This window comes from Juglans microcarpa x Juglans regia, chromosome 4S (genome assembly GCF_004785595.1).
Source record: "Juglans microcarpa x Juglans regia isolate MS1-56 chromosome 4S, Jm3101_v1.0, whole genome shotgun sequence".
Lineage (NCBI taxonomy): Eukaryota > Viridiplantae > Streptophyta > Magnoliopsida > Fagales > Juglandaceae > Juglans > Juglans microcarpa x Juglans regia.
Window position 1 is genome coordinate 26,368,225 of NC_054601.1, and position 22,233 is coordinate 26,390,457.

A 22,233-nucleotide genomic window follows, 5' to 3' on the forward strand; every position below is an offset into this window, starting at 1 on the left:
TAATAATGTCTGATCTTTCTTGTCAAGACAACGTCCTAATTGCGTGCATGCTTCCAACACTTGACATGATTTCAATATTATATATTATAAAATAACACATGAAGAAATTAATACAAGCTTCATGATTAGCAATGGAGCATGGGTACTCTTATCTTTCTTTTTTTTTCTTTTTTATTTTCCTAATCATACTCTTATCTTTCGATCGGCATGCATCATATATGATCTTTCTATTATTATAGAAATTTAATTAGTAGCCGTCCACGGCACGCACATGATGCATGCGGGCTGCATCTCACAACAGTACTAATCGTAACAATGAATATTAATTTATACAAATATCCACCACCTTGATCAAAATTACTCGACTGCCTTCATATATTATTATTATTATTATTATTATTATAAGATGCTATTTTGGAATTATTTATGCATTCACAATCATAATTCCCACTGTAATATTTTTATAAGTTGGCGCATGACGTAGTCAACGTCGTTTTATAAAAGAAAAATAATTTATACAGTTTTAAAATATGTAAATCTCACGCATTTTTTAAAAGAAAGTGCAAAAAAGTTAAAAAAAATCAATTTTTTTATAGTGGACTCTACTTTTTTCAAAAGAAGTGTTCAAAACTTATACATCCTAAAATTATATCTAGCATTATTTAGTTGAAAACTATTATTCATTATTCTTTCATTATGTTTTGATATGATATCAAATTATTAATTTCTTTATATTATCTTTCACAATCTTATAAATCATTTGATTTTAGCCCTAGGAGAAGATAAAAGATATATAATGGTTAAAAGTTAAAACTCTTACTAATACTATTTTTCAAACTATTAATATATATTGATAGGTCACAACCTAATTAGAGTAGTGTTACATGTACTTACAATTTTAATTACAAAAAACTTATAAAAACTCATTTTGTCAGTTTCCTTTTAAAATTCAATTTTTATATTTTAAATTTTATAATTTTCAGTATATCAATAACTAATACATGAAGAAGTAAATTTTTTTGTAAATTTTTTCTTAAATACAGTTAGCGTTTTTCACCTAATTAATAACCTATCAACAATACATCTTTTATCTTATAAATGATCTTCTTTTTTTTCATATTGAATTTGTGATTCGCTTATCATTCATAAGATTAATTAATTTGTAAATCTTTTAACTTAATTAAATTGACTTTTCTAGCTAAAATAAGCTTTCAATTGTGGATGGGGCTATCATATATGGATATAATGCTCCATCAATGCGTGGGTAAGGTTGGTTAGAAAATTTGTGCCATCTGAAAAATCTATCAAAAGAATAAGATTTGTCAATGCCATGTGACCATATATATACATATATCATGATCATGTGAATGAGATCACAACATCAATATGATTTGAAAATCATATATGCAACATGTACGTACACATCATCATACAGTGCCAGCCAATCCAATCCACACGTGAACTTTCCATGAAAGTGTGCTTGCTTGCTTACTACCTCATTAACGGTTGTGTAGATGAGCAGTCCACATCGGCAAGCAGTATCGGTGATTTGGACCGTTGATTTTGCATATCATCATTCACTGCTAATTTATGAAAGACCACTGCCACGCACTTCTTATCCTCGGGAGAATCGACTACGTGTTCAGTTCATGTGGAACCACATGGCGTAAGGGATGACAGTACCTTTTTTTTCCGCTTCCAAAACCTAGCCAATAGGGAAGAAAAAATCTATTATTACGGAGAAATGATGATTGTAGTCGTGAATGTATAAGGATCGCATGATCATTTAAAAAAAATGAATAAATATAAGACTCACATGAAATAATAATAATTTTTAATAGTAGATCTCACTCTTTTTTAAAGTGACTGCACGGTATTTACACACTTTACGACTACATGTAACGTTACTCATTATCATATATGTACTAAAATTTTATATAAAAAAACTATCAGGTGTAGAGTATGAGATAATAAATAGTAACTGATGAGAAGAATTATTCATATTATAGTTATTACTTATTTGATTTGTTATTACGTACTTTCCCATTTGTATTCCCTACCACTTAATTATTCTACTATATTATTATGATTATTATTTAAAGCAGTACCATGTTTGTGACACAAAGGCTGAACAAAATATGTCCAACTGAGTTTGAACTTCTTGTCCAAAGATCATCTGTAATGTCCTGATCACTATCATTTAAAGATGCACGTACTACAGACGTGCAAGAGTAAAGCTTTCCATTCTTGCCGGCGAAAGCTATCCGTGAACGAAGACAAGAAGCAAAGCTGGATGGCACAAGTTATAATTAATGATGCTTATGGTGAGACGATTATCGGAAAGTTGGCAGCAGACATCTATTGTAGGAGAATGCAGTGATTGTGGTACGTAGTCATCGGTAGAAGGTTAGCGAGATTGGCTATACATGACTAGCTAGGATGCTGTACGTGGACAGTATGGACTGAACCATGCACGGTTTTGTGGTGTTGGAAGAGGTACGTACTGATGGTGGTGGGTCATGCGGTTGTGATTCTGCACGAGATGATCAGAGATGAGAGGAGAGAAGTGTTGATTAGTTCTATGTTGAATTGGAATTTGTGTTGGGATTATCCTTTACGAGGAAATTATAATTAGGTCTGGAGATTTGGTGAACGTGTCAATCATCATGTGGTGTTAGAGGTCTTTTTAGAGGGATAATGCATGTCAGAGACAGGAAGTTAAGCTCAACTTCTTAACGAAATGACCCACCATTCATGCATTATATAAAGCACATTATATCCATGATCAATGCAAATGCATTCAGGTTTCCCTAATTTTCTTACTTAATTTGCATCATTAATCAGATATAAACCATCAAAATTATATTCTTGACCAACCAGGCACTAATTAGTCTGTGAAACTCTCTGTGCCTCAAGAAATTCTTTTATTTTCAGTCATTTTGCTTATTCAAACACGGATTGGTGCTGTTGTACAGGCATGCAGAATTTATCTTTTTGCTGAAAATGAATTCATTGATGCCTGAATTTCTTCCAGTGTTCGACCCTTGGTCTCCGGCACCAACTTCACCACGAACACGACAGTTAAGCCACATATGCTTGAAAAAATGAAGAATGTTCCTGTCAAAAATTAATTGAAATTATTAGTAGTACAAACATAAAATAAATAGTAAGAGTGATGAGTAATGCTGTAGTTTGTACCCCATACAAACTATATATTAAGCATTACCTGCTGAACTCCAATCCATTAGGAAGTTAAAAGCATATGAGACAATCCAAGAACCTAACCAGCTAACCAATGTCACAAGGCTACCAGCCATACCCTTCATGTTTATGGGAAATATCTGAGGCAAAAACAACTTGTAGTTTTAGTCAACCGTCGGCTCTGATGCCAGAATTGACTTTCACTCCAACTATTTTGATCATAATAGATGATGTAGTAGATTCAAGGTTAATTCACCTCTGACATTATGACCCAAGGTATTCCTCCCATGCCTAATGAGAAAGATCCTGTGTATACCTTATTGCACAACCAAAACAGATCAACATAAATTCCAAGTTAATCAATCATGAAATCTCCAAAAATATGGCTCCTCATATGAGGTGTAAGCAAATATTAAAGTCATGAACTCCAGTCTCCAGCATGACTGGTCACCATAATCAGATTAAAATGACAATGCAAAAATCTCATACGAAATTATTAACTTAATTGATAGCAATTTTGAAGTACTCAATCCTTTAAGGGCATGACTCTCACTTTCAAAGAGCAAAAAGCATTTCCAAAATGCTAAAGATTGGTCGACCACAACCCACAGGTAATATTTTTTTATAAGTTTGAAGTAATGGGAATTTAGTTAATAACATGACCAAAGTTGGAGACAATAGCTTTCCACTGTCTTTCCTTTTAGTATAATTGCATTACCAGTACACCAACAAGTGCTGAAATAGGAGTGATCTCTGTCCATTCTTGAAGGTCCTGCACAATGGAAGTGTTAATCTTGCAAGAAAAGCTCAACTAAAATGATGAGACTGAATTCAAGAGAAATAGATTTTATTCAGGCTTCACCTGCAAGACAAACGACAGCCCCACGAGAAAGCATCCTAAGCACGTTCCTGCTGCAGAAACCTGATAATATGTAGGCTTTAGAATTGTTTTTCATTCAATTCCATCAAAGTATAGACTCCTCAACTTTCTTACCAGTAGCAGCGGTCGTCGTCCGGATTTATCCATTAAGACTACACCCAAGGCAGTCATTGGAATCTGTAGAAGACAATCAACATCATCTTAGAAAACATCAAGCATAAAAAAAAAATGTTAGAACTACACTAAAGAGTGTCAATAACCTGAACAGCAACCATTGCTATAGTCCCAAGACTACCTGAAAACCCTGCATTATGTTACTCAAATTACATTTTTCTTCTCACTTATTAAATATTGGAAGCACTGAAAAAGATGATATCCCTACCCGCTGATATGAATATAGAACTTGCATAAAATGCAATGCCATTGACCCCTCCAAATTGTTGTAGTACCATGAGGCCAACTCCAACCTAACCCCTTTTTTTAGGTTAGACATAACAGGATCAAACAAGTTTAAAAAATGAACTGTGCTACAAGGATTAGATTAGAGAGCTTACGATAAGTGAATGAGCATATTGCGGTTGAAATAAGTCGAGAAAACTAGCTTCCGAAAGCTGTTGAAGGGTTTCTGTGTAATCCTATACAGCAATTTGAAAACAAGGTCAACACTCGTTTCTGAGAAAAAGTTTGGGGAAAAATTAAAAACTATTTTAAGTTTGTAATTTTGCTAGTTAGATTGGAAACAGAGAGTAATTCTTGTAGAAGCACTCATTTCTCCCCATAAAAAGGCCTAATAGGAGTGGGGTAACTCCGTATAAAGCCCATGATGAGTTTGTTCTTAAGCCATGTGGGCCGGTATTTCCGGTACCATCATCGTGGGTAGGTCGCAGGAGCCCATCATCGGTCATAGGTTAACCTGCTCTGATACCATATAGAAATACCAATTTCTCCCCATAAAATGCCTAATAAGAGGAGTGGGGTAACTCCTTATAAAGCCTAGGATGAGTTTGTTCCTAAGCCATGTGGAACTTTTCAATAATTCTCTCATAGCTTTTCACTGAGTTCGAAGCTTACCCTGATCTCAGCAGCTTCCTGTGAGATATCAGCATTCTTCCCCCTGAGTCGCTGAAGAGCAGTTTCACACTCTTTCTCTCGACCAATCTTTGCCTGCAACCAAACGGGATCATCAAGTAAGCATTTCAGCCCATGCTTGCATTTTCTTTGCCACCTCCATAACATGTTAGATGAATGACATGTACTCAAGTAAAAAACTGTATAGGAAAAGGCCTTGAATAACAAAACTTTAACTATTTGTTTTTTGGTTTTTATTTCAAATTCATTATCTGGAGAGTAACTTGAACCAAACACATTAAAATAATAACATTAACTTACTAGCCATCTTGGAGACTTTGGAATGAAAAATATACCAAGAAGTTGTACTAGACACGGAATGGTTCCTGAAATAAAGTAAAATAGAAGCACTCTAATTAGGAAACTACCTTCAAATAAAAAGAATACAGTAGAAAGAGCAGAGAAACTTACCAATAAGAGCCAAAGCCCGCCAGTTTACAAAAGCTCCAATTAGATATGTTAATGACACGCCACAACATATCATCAACTGCAGAACAGGCTCAGTAGGTGAATAAAAGTTGAATTCACATTGATTTCCAAATCTTTGAGGCTTTTTTGCTCTACCTGATGAACGGTTGTAAACCCTCCTCGAAGATTCTTAGGTGTTATTTCTGCTATATATACAGGTACCTGATTGAAAACAGGAATGCACTTAGCTTTATCATGCACATTGATGATATTTATAAGGGAAAAATTCTTCTCATCAAGATTGCAATCCATAGACTTACCACATAAGAGAGAAGTCCCATCCCGCAACCAACCAACAGTCTCCCAAGGTCGAGGCACCAATTGACCTTGCAACAACAACAATATATCTAGCATTATGAAGTGAACCTGAGCTATTACATTTGCTTAGTACAAAGTGATTTCTAAAACAACTTCATCGTGTGATTCTGTCTGACCACTTAATGACCATCAAATATTCAGTTATGTAAGAGGAAATGCAAAGATGAATAATTCTCATGCTGCCATGATTATTTCAATATCTTGGTAAAAAGATCTTTCCAAGGTAAAAATTATTGAATTTCAAGCATGTTTAACATAAATGTTTGGAAATTGGAGGCCAAAAAACTGACACAGAGAGAGAGAGAGAGAGAGAGAGAGTTATTTTTCATTCACAGAACTTAGTCCAAGACTACCAATCTACGTTTGTTTACATAAGGACACCCATGTCAGCATTAATCATTCTGCTCCGTGACCATATGGAGTTACATGAGTTGTAGATAACCAAAAGAGAGTTGATGGGGAGGGGGAGAACAGGATTCAAAACCTTAGAGAATAAAATGATTAGCCACCCTGCCAGGCAGAGTATCTCCGAAAGGCCCATTGCCTACCTTGCAAAATAGCAAAAAGATAAGAAAAGCTGGTGATATGTTTGGAATTTGAAGCTTAGAAAATGAATGGATTTAATTCCAGGGTGATGGAAACACTTACACCGCTTCTGCCTAGGTAATCTGCCATTTTGCCACTCACTAATGCACCTATCATTGCTCCAATTGTCAATATTGAACCGAAAAGTGAATACTGCATTATGAACAAAAAATTCCAAGGGCATCACATACAAAAATGTGCAAGGAAATAACCAAAGGATTCAACATAATTGATATTTCATAAAGCAATTTGGATACAACATTTCACTTAATTGAGGGAGCTCTGATAGCGACTACTCTATAAAGTTTTATTTCTCCAAATCATCAAGTCCTTGACAATAATTTGGACTACCAACTGTACTTTGCGATGTCATTCAGTCAAAATTACGTGCCTTTTAACTTGTTTTTAGCATTTCCTCGAGTCACAATGAACTTCTTTTGCCAATTCTCTTACATTGCATCCCAGTTGAAAACTGTTTTTGGAGGTAGAGGCATAAATAGAACAATTCCCATGAATATTAATGATATGTATCAATGGAAAAGTACTAAAAGTAAGCCAAGCGTCATTTTCATAGCAGAATCAGTTACTTTTCGAGGAAGGCGGTTCAAATGCTTACAAATTCTCTGGCAATATCATTGCCAGAGTAAAAGAGCGCTTATAATATTACACTCACCTCTGCCACAGTCAGGCCCTGCTCATCCATGATTCCAGACTGAGCAGGTGATGAATATCCCACCTGAAAAATCAATTATATAAAACTATCTATTCAGTACTCAGCATATCTAATTCTAGGAACCCCATATTGAGATGGCCACTGCTGTCTCACTATCTTTTAGCACAAAAGACTTTCAATTAACGAATCTACAACCGAATCATTCAGCTGCAATTTTTTTTTCTTTGTAAGGACATGTGTGAATGTTAAATCCTCGAGGAAAAATAAAGTGAGTACTTGGTATATACTGTGTCCAAACTACGGCTAAGCTTTTGGGTTGACGAGGTGATGCCCCCTTCACTTGGGTGAGCATCTTGAGCTTGATCTTTTGGTATGGTTCTCTTAAGAGTGTGAATATTGGGTTTATTAAATGAGGGTGTGTTGCAAAATTAGAAATCGAAAAGAAAGATCATGTCCTGAAATATTTACCAGATAACTCTATTAACTCTACATTTCATAGAAAAATGCATGAACTTCCACTGCTCCTGTCTGATCACAAGCGCCAAAAGGAAGAGAACTTACTGCTGATCCAAAAACATAGGAACCGGAGACAGCAACCAAAGTACTAAGCACAATAACGCCTGTGGCCGAAGAGCCACCAGTCTGCCCACCGCCGCCGCCGGCACCACTGGCGCATACTCCATCGTTTTTCTTGGCAACTAGAGGACTTGAAAGTTCTCCTCCTTCTATGCTTTCTCTGCCCATAGCGTATATTTCTTGGTCGGCAAAGAAATGTCTCGAATTGAAAGAGAGTTTTTTTTTTTTTTTGGTGTGTTAATGAATGAAGTAATGAAGACAGAGACAAAGAGAGGAATAGGAGAGTGGGTTCCATCTTTTTTTCCCTATTTTTTTTTTTTTTTTTTTCTGATCTGAATATAGAAATGAAGAAGTGCCTGGTCCCTGAGGACCCACTTGGGTTGTAAAGCTTTTGTCTGTTTTCCAGTTTTTCTTGCATGCGATACAGACGATCGTTCTTGCCTCCTTTAACTTCTGTCTGTTTTTCAGTTTTTCTTGCATGTGATACAGACTATCGTTCTTGCCTCTTTTATCTATTTTCACAACCCTCCATCGATAGAGATTTAAGAAATCGAATAAAAAAGCGACATTTTTTTTCTTTTGGGTAGGTCTCTGAATAATCTCTAATCCTGTACCATGAGAGATTAGGAATTGACGATAGACAGGATCACTTCACAGTTCTGCATCATATCTTCCATATAATTTATTTTTTAAACAAACTGCATTTGTTAATAACGAACATTATAACTTTGACATGAAAGACTAAGTACAATCCAACTACAACATATTAACATTATAACTTTGACCTGAAATAATCAATACAAGCCAACTACAATATTAGTAGTTTCTTAGTACACAAATGTGATTAATATAGTCTAGTCCATACTGTAAACCTCTCTTAAACCACTTGAGAGACAGCGCAACTCTGTTCAAAATAGAGTTAATAATCTGCATACTCTGTCTAAAACAGATGAGAGGACACACTCCGTGAATAAAAGTCTAAGAGACATACTCTATAGACAAAAATCCAAGAGACGATGTGTTTTTTTTTTTTTTTCTAAAACAAAAGGCGTAACATAAATTAAAGATATATAGAAAAAAATAAATTACATTTTGAAAAGATATAGATCCGTATTTTCAATCTTGAAAAAAAAAAATTACAAACAAAATGACTGTGATGGCACGTAAGAGCCACGCACCACCCTAGAAGTATAGCAGTCAGTCAGATTTGAAGTAACCGATGACCCTAGACCTAAAAAAGTTGCACATGGCGGCAGAAGCGCACCCTTAGCAATGACGCGTGAATTTCAAGCATTTGTGATTACAAAACCCATTTGCTAGCATTAATTACTTGGCCTTTATCTTCTTAGCAATGCTAATCTTTATTTTAGATTTTATTAACTCAATTACACGAATAGATGTGGTACATTTTAAACGATTTCATAAGTCAATCACTTAAATAAAAAACCACTTAAAACGTGACATGTCAACCTGTGCAACAAAGAGATGATGCAATTCAAAATACAGAACAGCATTTCTCTTTTATCTTTATTCCAGCGTATGAGTGATTGATGCTTGCATTTCTTCCAGAGCTCGTCCCTTGGTCTCTGGTACCAGTTTTGCGACGAATATAATAGTCAAACCACAAGCTCCAGAGAATATGAAAAATGTTCCTGAGGTAGCATTACATTACAAAAGAGGGAGCAAGAAGCAGTTTACTAGAAATTAATGAAAGTGCCTATAATATGAGAGTATAGAGATAGTAACCTGCTGTGCTCCATTCCATCATGAAATTGAAAGAGTATACCATTATCCAAGAAGAGGACAAGTTCATTAAAGTCACAAGGCTTCCAGCCATTCCCTTGATGTTTATAGGGAATACCTGAAATGGAAAGTCATCCTCCATTGAAGTTATATAATTCTCAAGATTTAAGATTCTTGGTAATCAAACTAGCCCTTGAAAGGTTTTTAAAAGGGTTCAGAGTTCGATAATACCTCTGATACTATAACCCATGGCAATCCTGCCATGCCTAGTGCCTGAACAACATTATTCCCCTGCGTGGATTTTTGGGCAGTTAATCACATGAACCTCAATTTGATCTATCACTACATAAACCTTGGTCAAAACTGATTGTTGTTGCCTTTAGGATTCAAAAGAAAAAGAAACATAAGAAGGTGCATAGTTTGCCATGTTAGCAATTGAAGCTATCGGTGACTAGAAAGTCCTTGTCAAGAAGACTACTGTATGTAGAGCAACCATTAGGGGGCAAAATCATCTTTGTGGTATTTTAGATTACCAGGATCCCGATTAGCACCAAGATGGAAGTGAGTTCCTTCGACCGGTTTCTGTCCTGCTCATAACAAAATCATTTAAACAATGGATTAATCAAGTATGTGGAAAGCATAACCACAAACACAGAAGCTATTGATTGGTTTTGATACCTGATAGCCAAATGACAAGCCTACAAGGAAGCAACTCAAGCACATTCCAGCAGCAGAAACCTGCAACAATTGGTCAACTTTACTGCTACTGATTTACTAATGAACTATGCCATATAATTATAGCCGACTCTTTGCCATCCTCACCATAAGAAGTGGTCGTCTTCCCAATTTATCAGCCAAGATTACACCCACAACAGCAGCTGGAATCTGCAAAAGAAGGTTTACATGTTTGGGAGATACATCATGCATAATCCTGCAGCTATTAACAGATACAGTGAACCAAGTACCTGGACGATGGCCAGTGATACAGTCCCAATGCTACTTGAAAAACCTTCCATGAACCACAGTAGCTATCACTTCTTCATTTTTCTTTAGTTATATGAAACAATTCTTAAACCCTTTAACTTACCAGCTTCGACAAATATAGAGCTTGCATAAAATGCAATCGCATTGACTCCTCCAAATTGGTGCAGTAACATCAACCCAAGTCCAACCTAATCAATTTAAATAACATACAGCAAAAGATTGGACAAGCAAGGAAAAGTAAAGGTGCCATAATGTGTGGGGCTTACAATGAGTATATGAACATATCTGCGCTGGAACAAGTCTATGATTTGCATTTTCGTTTGCTGTTGTAAGGATTCTGTAAAATCCTGTGAAAAAGGAGAATATCTCATTCTCTCATTGTTGTAATAAAAAAAGGTAATAGAACATAAAAAATGAGAAAATTATATTCTTTAGTGAAGGCTGTAAAAGAGATAGTGTCATAGAAACACAAAATTGGAAGGTTACTCTGATATCAGCTGCTTCCTGAGAGATATCAGCATTCTTCCCCCTAAGATGCTGCAGAGCAGCTTCAAGCTTTTGTTTTTTACCAATTTTTGCCTGCAAACCAGTAGGTCTCATCATCTCAGCATCCTAATATATGCTCATTTTCTCTTTTCAGAAACATAAGAAGTTAGAAGTATAGATTAAGCAGTCTTCTTATGTTTTCTCTTCGAAGCATACTTGAAAAGGCCATTGAAAACATATAAAGCATATATTACATTCCTTTTCATCAAACAAACCAAAACACCATATAAATGACTTTCTAAACAAAATATGTGGACTCACCAACCATCTAGGAGACTCTGGAATAAAGAATAATCCCGCAATTTGTACTAGACAAGGAATAGTACCTGAAAATAAGATCCATTTGAACAGAACTTTGTTCTTCTAGAATAATTCATCTTGAAATCAAATTTACACAGAAGAATAATAACAAGGTACCAATTAAAGCCAAGGTGCGCCAGGTAAAGAAATTCCCAATTAAATATATTAGTGAAAAGTCCACAACACACCATCAGCTGCACACTTATACGAGATGAATGAGAACAACGAGTTGGCTATTCAATTTAATACTGCAATGACAGAGCTATACCTGACTAGCTGATGTAAATTGTCCCCTAATATTCTTAGGTGTTACTTCTGCAATGTATACAGGTACCTGTTTGGTCATAAGAGTTTATTCCTTTTTCATTTCATTTAAATAAGTAAAACAATTATGAATGTTTTCATAGAAGATTACCAAATAGTAAAATATCCCAACGCCAATACCCAGCAACATTCTTCCAAGATCCAAACACCAAACATTCTATATCAAGCATTAAACTATATAATTAGTTGAAACCCAGTAGAGAGATATATAGGAGTAATTTCCTCCACTTGGTTCGTACTGATTTTGTATAATATTTTCAATTGTCTGCCCCTTCTTTAACTTGAAATTAAAAACAAACGGCAGCATCTTCTGAGAATAACTAACGTAAATATTATTATGATGCTTTCCACTATCCTACTATTGACACTTCTTTCAAGTTTGAGACAGAGTAGCCAGGTAACTGGAAAAAAAAATTGAGATTAGAAGCTAATTACAAAACCAAAAAATTCCTTTTAAAACTTAGTTTGAAATCAGAACACTTCTTTCAGGAAATCAGAACTCTTCTTTCAGGAAATCAAAACTCATTCTATGTATAGTTGCTTCCATCAAACCCTGATACTCCAATTGACTTCTAAGAGAAAATGCAAAGATCGGATGATTGGTAGCACCAATTCAGCTTATTGGCAGTCGAATACAACATGCTTTAGGGGAAGGAAAGAAGAGAGAGGAAAAGAAACCTTTGCAAATGCCACAGCAAGCCAACCAGCAAAGCTGAATATACAGGAGAACCACATTTCCTGCATTATGATATCAACAAGAGCTTGAAATGAATAAAAAAAATCAACTTCTAATTTTCAAATAACTCATAAGCCTTAAGCTGCAAGGTGACAAGAGAAACTTACACCTCTCCGGCCGATAATATCCGCCATCTTTCCGTTTATTAGCCCACCTATCACTCCTCCAATAGTTAATATGGAACCAAAAACTGAGTACTACGAGAGGCAGAAAAAAATGTCACATTTTTCATTCCACTGAAGTTCAGCATTGTGGACAATTCGTTGAAGGTGTAAACTCCAAAGAAATTTTAAAGATAACTCAGCTCCTAATTTACCTTATATATAGTGATGAAGTAATAATTTGCAAAAAAAGAAACGTAAAGTGATGAAGTCGTACTTACTGCTGCCAAAGAGAGGCCCAAGTCATCCATAATCCCGGATTCAGCAGATGATGAATATCCTAACTTCAAACGAATCATGTTGCATATTTTAGACCAAGCCAACCGAATGATAATGAAAATCTGTAATGACCTGTAGTAAAATTTTTTTTAATAAAAATCTTCTTTGTCTTAAAGTACTTTTACAGAGAAATGCTCGTAGACAATGCAACTATAAGACCTTTTTTTATATGGGACTTTTTTTTTCTCATTTTTTCATAGGACTCTGTAACTATAGATGTATCATCCTACATAGTGAGGTTCTTTTGTGAGGTGAAGCAAATTGTTTATGTGACTCAATTTTTATTTTTACCTGGTCTTACACCTGCCCAATGCGCACTATCATATATTAACAGTCTTAGAACATGCAAATCTAGCACACTTTTTTTGAAAAAAAAACTGTAAAATCTGGAATTTACGTGAAAAAAATATTTTTTTAATAATAGACTCCATTTAAAAAAAAAAATTAGTGCGCGATACTTGCACATCCTAGAACTCTTTATTACTCAAACAGGAAAAATGAAAATGGAACGCCAAAATTATCGCATTATTTTAATGTACACCTCACATCCATCTGCATAGATACATATAATGAAATCCTAGGCTTTCCAAATAATTTTCCTAAAAATCTCTCATTGTAAAGACTATAGCTTGTTTGAGAACATAACTGTTCTGACATGTTCTCGTTCTCGGACTCATTCACTACTATTCACAGATCATATGAGAAACTCTTAATATAGAAGTACATAACTATTCTTAAGTCATAAGAAAGAAAAAAAAAACTAAACAAAAATGACAAAAGCCCACATGCCTTTCATATGCATGGTGCTCCATTAAATTAACTATGTTAAGTGTAAACTGAGGAGATGTAATTTGAAAAAATGGTTACAATTTGGGATACAAAATAAAATTTCCTCCTATATTTTATGTCTCAGCATAAAGACTTGTGAGTGTTTTTTTTTTTTTTTTTTTTCCGAGGGGGGGTTTATCTTAAAGGAATGAGTTTTTTTTTCCCTTCCCTGCTGAGTTACGGCAGGAGACAAATGATTCATGTTCTACATGCTATTATCTTGTTTTACTTGCAGCGTAGCCTATGCTTATTGAACCGCAGAGGGCGACCATGGTGCTGAGCACAACAACAGGTGTGGCTGAGGCACTTGTACTTGGCACCATGTCTCCAACTTCTCCAATAGTACTGGGATTGGCTTCAACAATGACGGAGTACTTTGGTAGTAGTCCTGCTTCCATACTTTCTCTCTCTCAATTTCTCCAATGCAAGATGGAGAAACATGAATAGCAAGATGAGACTTAAGAACTTATGGGCGAAAGAGGGGGAGAGATCATCACAGAGAACTGGTGCTACTGGGGAGAGTTTGTTGAGATGAATTATTACACTTCCACCATGGAAAATTCTTGTTGAAAGCGAAATCACGCACCCATGCGCACCGACGATGACGTGGAATGAGGCTAGGTTTAATCATTAATGAGAGTTTCTGTTCACCCTCCTTCTTCTTTCCCATTTACCCCTCCCTCCTCGTACATGTTCTAACACATGCACTTGGATTTCTTCCTGGAAGTTCAAAACGTAATACATGTACTAATTGTCAATGACATAAGATACTACGCAATGTCATTGGTTTCTCTCTCAAGGGTCTATTATGAACAATATATAGTAATGTTTTTCCTAATTTCTTCTAGGCTTTAACTTTTTAGAGTTTGATTTTGGGACTATTGTAAAGTCTAACTTTTTTTTTTTTTTTTTTTATGTAAAAGGTTATATACAGCATAGTATCATTTTCCGTACAAAAAAAAAAAAGAAGGGGAAATTGATGATGCCGGGAAAAAAATAATATTGCATCATAATGTCTTCTAGAAGAGGTGGCATACACTCGAATTGCTGGGATCGGTTTCCAACATCTTCACAACATGGTCCATTGTCGGCCTTGCATGTAATATTGGATGACAGCAAAGAACTGCTACAACAACATGTTGCTCCATCAATTGGCGTGACCCACATTCTGGCATCCCTTCTTCAATGACATCCCCTGCTCTCCCTTTCTGCATCAAGGACCAAGCCCAGTCTGTCAGAAGCGAAGTCTTCCCAGCCTCTTCTGTTTCAAGTGCTTTTTTACCACTCAGAAGCTCAAGGAGCACAACCCCAAAGCTGTAAACATCACTCCTTTCAGTTAACATCCCATACAAAGCGTACTCTGGGGCAACATAACCGAGAGTCCCAGCCACCCTGGTGTTCAAATGTGTCGTTCCCTCTGCATTATACCTCGCAAGCCCAAAGTCTGCTAATTTTGGCTCGAACATCTTATCCAAAAGTATGTTACTTGCCTTAATATCCCTGTGGATGATCGCAGGCTGGGCTCCATAATGTAAATAGGCCAATCCCCGGGCTGTTCCAAGGGCAATCTTCTGACGAATTGGCCAGCTAAGCTTGATCTTCATTTCTGATCCAAAGAGATGGTCATAAAGGCTTCCATTAGGCATGAAGTCACAGACAATTATTCTCTGATGACCTTCCAAAGGAACCATCTTGGTACAATAGCCTCTTAAAGAAACAAGATTAACATGCCTAACACTTGCAATTACCTCTACCTCATGTGCAAAAGTTGCAACCCCAGCAGCAGAACAGTTCTTGAATCTTTTGAAAGCAACTTGGGATCCATCAGGCAGTATCCCCTTATAAACATTCCCATATCCTCCCTTCCCGATTAGATTCTCCCTATAAAAGTTCATGGTAGCCTTCTTAACGTCTTCATATTCGAATTTGACAAAGCTGGTACTTCCATTGATCGATCCCAACCCCATAATTATACCGGTCTCATCTTTGGAGATATTTTTCTTCTCTCTCTCACTTTTTTTCCTTCTCATCCAAAGAAACAAGACTGCGGAAGAGGCCCCAAAGAACCCTAAAAGACAACCCGCAAGAACACCGAAAAGTACAAGGATATGCCGTTTAATGTTGGAAGGCTGCATTAATGGAAGTTCGAGCGAGAACGAGAACAAACACTTCGCAGTTGTTTTGTCTGTTGGTCCCAACTCATTAACCACAGCAGCTGCGTACATAAATGGATATCCAGTGCAATCCGAGACATTTCCATTATCAGGACCATGCAGGTATGAATCACCAAGACTCGACAAAATCTTGGAGCACATTTCACAAGCAGAACTACTCACCAGAGACTGGTTACAGTAACGTTCAATTTCCTGCAATTTGGGTACAGGAATTAGGCTCTCAAACTCTGCTTGAGATGTAATGTTCATGCAGCCCCTCGAAATCCATTCTGGATGATACCCACAAGCAGTTTGGATATCAAAACCATCGAAAAACTCGCCAACTAAGCTCCGGTACGATTGCCAACATGCCTTGGAAACATTAGGAGGAAGAAGAAAGCTTGAATCGGTCCGAAGATACTCGGATCGAACTAGGCGGATCCCCTGAAGAATGTAGTGACATTTTGTTGGCATGTTAGGAAATGTAGGCTCAGGAGCGCCTTGAGCGATCAGTTTCCTAAGAAAATAGAAGTTCAAAGGACAAAAGTCTTCGAAAGGCCGGCGGCCTGTATGCAAGATTTTGTAGCAATCAGCGGATGAAAAAGTAAAACCCGAAATGGCTAAGCCAAGTAATAAGGCATAGCAAATGGATAAAAGGGGGGACATTGCAAAGCTATGGTTACTATTGGTATTGAGAAAAACCTTAAACCTTCTCAAAGTCTCACCTTTAATGGCCGGCTTGGGAGTAAATATATACAGGCGCCACTGAAAATGATGAGTCTTTTATTATGAATCTTTTATTATGAAAGCTAAACGACATTAATCTTGGAATTCACGTGGTTTGATCTATCAGATTCTCTGAATCATCCAATTCTAATTTTAAGACATGAGAAGTTGAAACTTTCAAATTGAACTCAAATGATTTTCCCAATAAAACAAATTTATGAAATATCAAAAAGAAAGTGACTTGGATTCCCTGATCCTAGACATGAAAAAGGAGAGACTTCTTATTAAATCTCTTTCAATTGTAGGGTCACTTTCTGCACTAGAAATTTAAGATTGGTCAAAAAATGATTATCCTGATACAAACCTGGGGAATATTTATTGGAACATATATCTTGACTTCTCTGATTATAGATAGACAACACTTCATAACCTGAATATATCTCTTCATCGAGTTCAATAAGGTACAGTTCAATGAGTTCATGCTGCATGAGGACGAAGGGGATTTCGAGGTTGACTGGATGAGCTAGTTGCCACGTCATGAGGACGTAGTTGATATCTGGAGGAAACAAAGAATGCTCAAAGAAGAGAGAAACTGTTATTGTCCATTTCCTCTTGTACTCTCTGCGGTTAATGAGAGAGAGGCCATATATTAATTTACACTTGGCAGGCTAAATGCAGTATGAAGTAAGAACCAAATAGAGCTGACAAAACACAATAGACAAATGGAAAGGGCCAAGAGAACGTGAATGGAATCTGCATTGGCAAGACTTTGAGTGTTTGGAAAATCTGGCAATAACTCTTTTTCCATGAAGAGGATGATGATCATTGATGACGGATCAGTTTGATAAGCAGCTGTAAAACCACTCGTTTCTCTGACCTTGAAGGAATTTACTCTAATGATAATTCTGTAGGACTTTATTTAAACCCTGTAGAATTAAATTCATACAAAACTAACAGAATTTCATAGATCATTGCATAAATTCAGACAACATATTTTCCTTCATTGTTGAGCAAAATACCATTAGCTAACTTCAACAGAATTTTCTCTTAAGTTTAAATGGGCAAACGCGTTTTTTGTGACTATGGCATGATCCTGAAAGAAAAAAAAAAAGAAACAAGAACATCGTCCATGTAAATACTTTTAGAGAAATACTCTAACCACAAATAGATTAGATAAAAATAATTTCACAAACTGATATGGTATGATGTGATTCATCAGATTGTAAAATTATTTTATTATAAAAGTAAATCTAAAAACTACATAAAGCTATGTCAGTATGTGAAATTACTTTTATGTAATCTCTTAGTGACTGTAGCATCACTCATACTTTTATTGTTTCTTTCTCTTTCCTTTTCTCTTTCTTTTATATTTTTTTTCCTTGTAAAAGTACTCACGATAAAACCTTAAAAAACTCGACAAAAACTATAATATTGTGAGAATATTGTGTTTTAATTGAGATAGCTAGAAACATAGTCATGATAAAAACTTTATGAAACGTGAAAAAAATTAAAGAAGTTAACAAAAAACTTATTTTAGGAGGAACAGTTCCTTTCATTTTTTAAATTTTCTTTTCAAATTTTCTTGAAGTTATTCTTGTGATCTTGAGTGGGGAGCGAGACATTGTATATTTTTTTGCCACATCCTTTTGCCAATTCGTATTCTCTTTAATTATTTGATTATGTAGGTTGATGCCTATTTTATAAGAACACGCTGAAGAGGGAGAATGAGTCATCTTTGGCCCATGATGACAGTTCGGGTCTCAATCGGTTTGGATTTGAGCTAATGATGGTAGTTTGGAGCGGTGATATGGTATCCATGCGTACGTTTGATGCAATGATTAGAAGGTACATGTAACAAACAGAAATGGAAAAATAAACACATAGATTTATGTAGTTCGGTATAAAATTTACGTCCACGAGTTATTTGGGGTGCTAATCCATTATAAATAAGAGTATTATATAATCTCTTATGGTCTCTTATAACTCATTATACCAAATAATCAAGTTAGAGTTTCTTGTCTAGAGGTTAAAGAAGCTCTCCCCTATTGCCCAAAGCCTCAGTCTGGAAAAACTCCTCAACCCCCATTCTTTTTCCAGCCAATGGTTCTTTTGTGTCATATCTCTCACTCTTTTATGTTACATCCTTTTTTTTTTTTCTCTGAGATACTCTTTTTTTAACTTTTATCCTCTCAGTTCATCATCTCTCTTGGTGAGACTCCCTTAAGATGGGCTTGGAAGGCCATTCTTGGCCGAAAATTTTTACCCCTTCCAATGTCAGATGGTGTAATGTACATTATATATTCATGGATTTGTTATTTTCAATTAGTATACAATGCAATCCAATTAAATAATTAAAAAAGGTATATTGATAATACTAGAAGATTCAACCAAGGAATTGCTCGAGTTGAAAGGGCTTCGGTGTCTAATCATCTGAACTTATTGGGCCCGGGTTAAGATTGTGGGCTAGATGCTGATGTGACATATGAACTATTCTTAAAACAGAAGCTTCTCTAAAGTTGAGCCCATTTCATGTGTCATGTGCCATTTATGGGGGCCATCTATTTGTTAATGCTGAATGGTCATTAACAAAGCACATCATTTTTTTGATTACCCGTTTGTTTTTATAATTTTTCTCAATCTATTTTATCTAATTATTATATTTTTATTAAAATTTTTATATAAAATAAAATAAATAATTAAATTTTTTCAAATTTTAAAATAAAATAATATTAAAAAAATATATTATAACAATATTATATTCAATTTTTAACGTTAATCTCAATTCATCTCATCTCATTTACGAAAAGAAACGAGAACTTAATTCTACAAATGATGATGTAAAGAAAGTACTTCAAATTATGTGTAATATTAAGATTTCCTTTTCTTACACTATGTTTTATTTTACCAAAATATGATTTAAAACACTTACTATTAAAAGATTGATAAATTCTTGCATTAATACACCATTGGATAAATGGATAGTAGGAATTCACAAAGTCCAATAATTATGTGAATAACAGCTAATTCAGAAGTTGTCCCCACCCAAAATGAGGTGGGGTAGGAATTGGTAGACCAGGGCATTCAACCCATAATTAATGCCTACATCGTTAAATTATGTCAATTTATAAATTTATTTTTATAAAATTTCTATGTAATCAAAACATTTCTCTAATAAAATCATATGCTCACGATCAAAGGATAAGACTATCAAGAGAAATCATATATTAAATACGCTCACGATTGGTATCCATAAGCCCTTTTCTTTCCAAATAACATATCTTTTGTTTCTTGTGTTGTTTTTTTGTATTAGGAATTTTTTTTTCTTGCACTTTCTGTTTTATTTTTCCAAATATGATCTAGAGCACTTCCAACTAATAAGGATACAAAGTACGCTCCTTTAATGAAATACGGCGTGTATATATATATATATATAGATCCGAAAAAAAAATATACAATAAGCTTAAGACGAGATAAAATGAGATGAAAAATATTTATATACGAATAATGTTTAAGAATAAAATAAAATGAGATGAGATAGATTAATAACTTCGGATAGCTATAGAAACAAGGCCTAAAATTAAAGACTAATACTATATACAGTTATGAAGTACACAAGTATCGCGCAATCGTTTTGAAAAATAATGTGGTCTGCTATTAAAAAATTAAATTTTTTTTCATATGAATCTCGTATTTATTCATTTTTTTTAAAGTAATTTTGCGGCACTTATGCATTCACGACTATAACTATCATTTCTCAAAATTAAATATGTACGCTCACGATTATTGCCAAAAACCCTCTCTCTTTTAGAATAACATATATATCCTTTGTTTCTTGTTTTGTTCTTTTGTAGTAATAACTAAGAACCAAACCCCAAATCATATTCGCCTCGGATGCCCTATAAATGAATCAACTTGGTCCCATATCCAATCATGTATTATTTTTCCACAAAAAACCAGTGAACATGTAAGAGCAGAAACCGGCAGGTTGGGTCCATTTCTGTCTTTGATTTTACAACACATTAGCAAAACACATATCCTTTATTTCCGGACATTTTTACTAAGCGTGCGCTTGCTTAATGTTCATGCTCGTGCTGCCGACATGATGAGCTGAACCGAATTAAGCAAGCAAGCAAGCATGCATGGAAACATGCGTGATGCCTTATTAATCTTAATTAATAATTTGTCATATCCTAATCTAATAGATTGTTTTAATATTGCCAATGATCAGGCTAAGATCATGAGAAAAACGACATTGTTACAGGCCAGATGAAACTCCGGGAACGTCACGTACGGATTCAGTAATAATAATAATAATAATATATTCTAAATCCTGTCGTAGTTCCTTCGTGCTACCGTTTGTCTATGCAATAGAAAAAGCTGTCTTTGAAAAACCAACATTCTTCCGTTTCTCTCCTTATTTTCATCTCTTTTATATATATATATATGAAAAATTCTACTGATAAGTCTCACACACCATACATTATTATTTTTATTATTTTTTAATTATTTTTCTTACTAAATGTGTGATATATGGATAATGAGTAGAATAATTTAATTATTTAAAGAATAATAAAACCAAAAAAATTTAAAAATTTAAAAAAATAAAAAGAAATTGTGATGTGTGGTGTATAAGGCTTATGAATATCAAAGCTCTATATATATATTGCGCCAGCTATCACTGTAGTACGGTAGTAGACTCATGTAAACATGACCTTGATTCCTTGGTTTTCTGATTGTATTATATAGCATGAATTTTATACATCAGTTACTATTCATTTTCATACTTTGCATCTATAACTTTTTTATAAGGTGTGAACATGTTTTTCATAAGATGTGGAGGTATTTTTTATAGGATACAGAGTGTGAAATAACGAATAGTGACTGATAAGAATAATTTATATATATATATATATATATATATATATATGCTACAAAGAGACTAGTTGAGGATGTCAATCACGGGTTTAATTAATTTGTTGCATGAAGTTTGTTTAAGTAAAAAATAAATAAATTGAAAAATCATCCACTTTTTAATAGAATGTATTGAGTGAATTTTTAATTGGATGCAAGCCAATTAATTTATTAATAAATTGTAATCAAGATTTCACATTCATACATTTTAATAAGGTATTGCATATATACTATAATTTTTTTTTTGTCATTATTTAATTGAATTATATAATTTAGTGCATGAAGAGTTGGCGAATCAGAAACACAAAACGCTTTTTTTCTTAATAGATAGGCAATAAATAAAAAGTAAAGACTTTTAAGGGAATTACCATACAAGCTCAAAATTCTACAAAGAAGTCGCATTAATACACAACTCATGGGTTCAAATATGCAACATTTCCTTAAGAAGTACATTGGGTTGGTGGAATATTTACAATTATATATTTATATATATATATATATATATAAATATAATTTCCCTAGACTCATTGCCACTCAATTAAAATTAACCTTTTACTTTGGTTTTATATTTTTGTTCCCACTTTTTACTCAAAATATACTATAATGTTTTGAATAAATGTGGGTCTAAAAGTATACCATTTTGCATGCTAAATATATTTAATAGTAATATTAAATATAATTTTAAGGTGTGCAAGTCTCGCATACTCATTTTA

General features: G+C 34.6%; 2 protein-coding genes and 1 pseudogene across 4 annotated transcripts; all 3 read right to left on the bottom strand.

The window, feature by feature from the left end:
- Window positions 1-2,732: 2,732 nt before the first annotated feature.
- On the bottom strand, window positions 2,733-8,081 carry LOC121262397 (sugar transporter ERD6-like 5). 3 transcript variants are annotated; one of them, XM_041164864.1, is made up of 19 exons: window positions 7,815-7,871; window positions 7,254-7,316; window positions 6,972-7,052; window positions 6,644-6,733; window positions 6,480-6,539; window positions 5,938-6,003; window positions 5,774-5,839; window positions 5,621-5,696; window positions 5,471-5,535; window positions 5,153-5,245; window positions 4,636-4,716; window positions 4,464-4,548; window positions 4,342-4,385; window positions 4,196-4,258; window positions 4,064-4,123; window positions 3,920-3,973; window positions 3,458-3,517; window positions 3,227-3,341; window positions 2,733-3,117 (listed from the first exon to the last, which is right to left on the bottom strand). In XM_041164864.1, the coding sequence occupies exons 4-19, from the start codon at window positions 6,695-6,697 to the stop codon at window positions 2,987-2,989; spliced, it is 1,173 nt and encodes a 390-aa protein (XP_041020798.1). In that variant the 5' UTR covers window positions 6,698-6,733; window positions 6,972-7,052; window positions 7,254-7,316; window positions 7,815-7,871; the 3' UTR covers window positions 2,733-2,986. The 3 variants fall into 3 exon arrangements, with proteins under 3 accessions (XP_041020798.1, XP_041020796.1, XP_041020797.1); XM_041164862.1 differs by lacking the exon at window positions 6,972-7,052 and having other exon boundaries at window positions 7,815-8,078; XM_041164863.1 differs by lacking the exons at window positions 4,342-4,385; window positions 4,464-4,548; window positions 6,972-7,052 and having other exon boundaries at window positions 7,815-8,081.
- A 1,160-nt stretch (window positions 8,082-9,241) lies between these two features.
- On the bottom strand, window positions 9,242-14,302 carry LOC121262398 (annotated as a pseudogene).
- A 447-nt stretch (window positions 14,303-14,749) lies between these two features.
- On the bottom strand, window positions 14,750-16,549 carry LOC121262219 (probable LRR receptor-like serine/threonine-protein kinase RKF3). Its single transcript, XM_041164614.1, has one exon. It carries the CDS (start codon window positions 16,547-16,549, stop codon window positions 14,750-14,752), a length of 1,800 nt encoding a protein of 599 aa, XP_041020548.1.
- Between the last annotated feature and the right edge of the window lie 5,684 nt (window positions 16,550-22,233).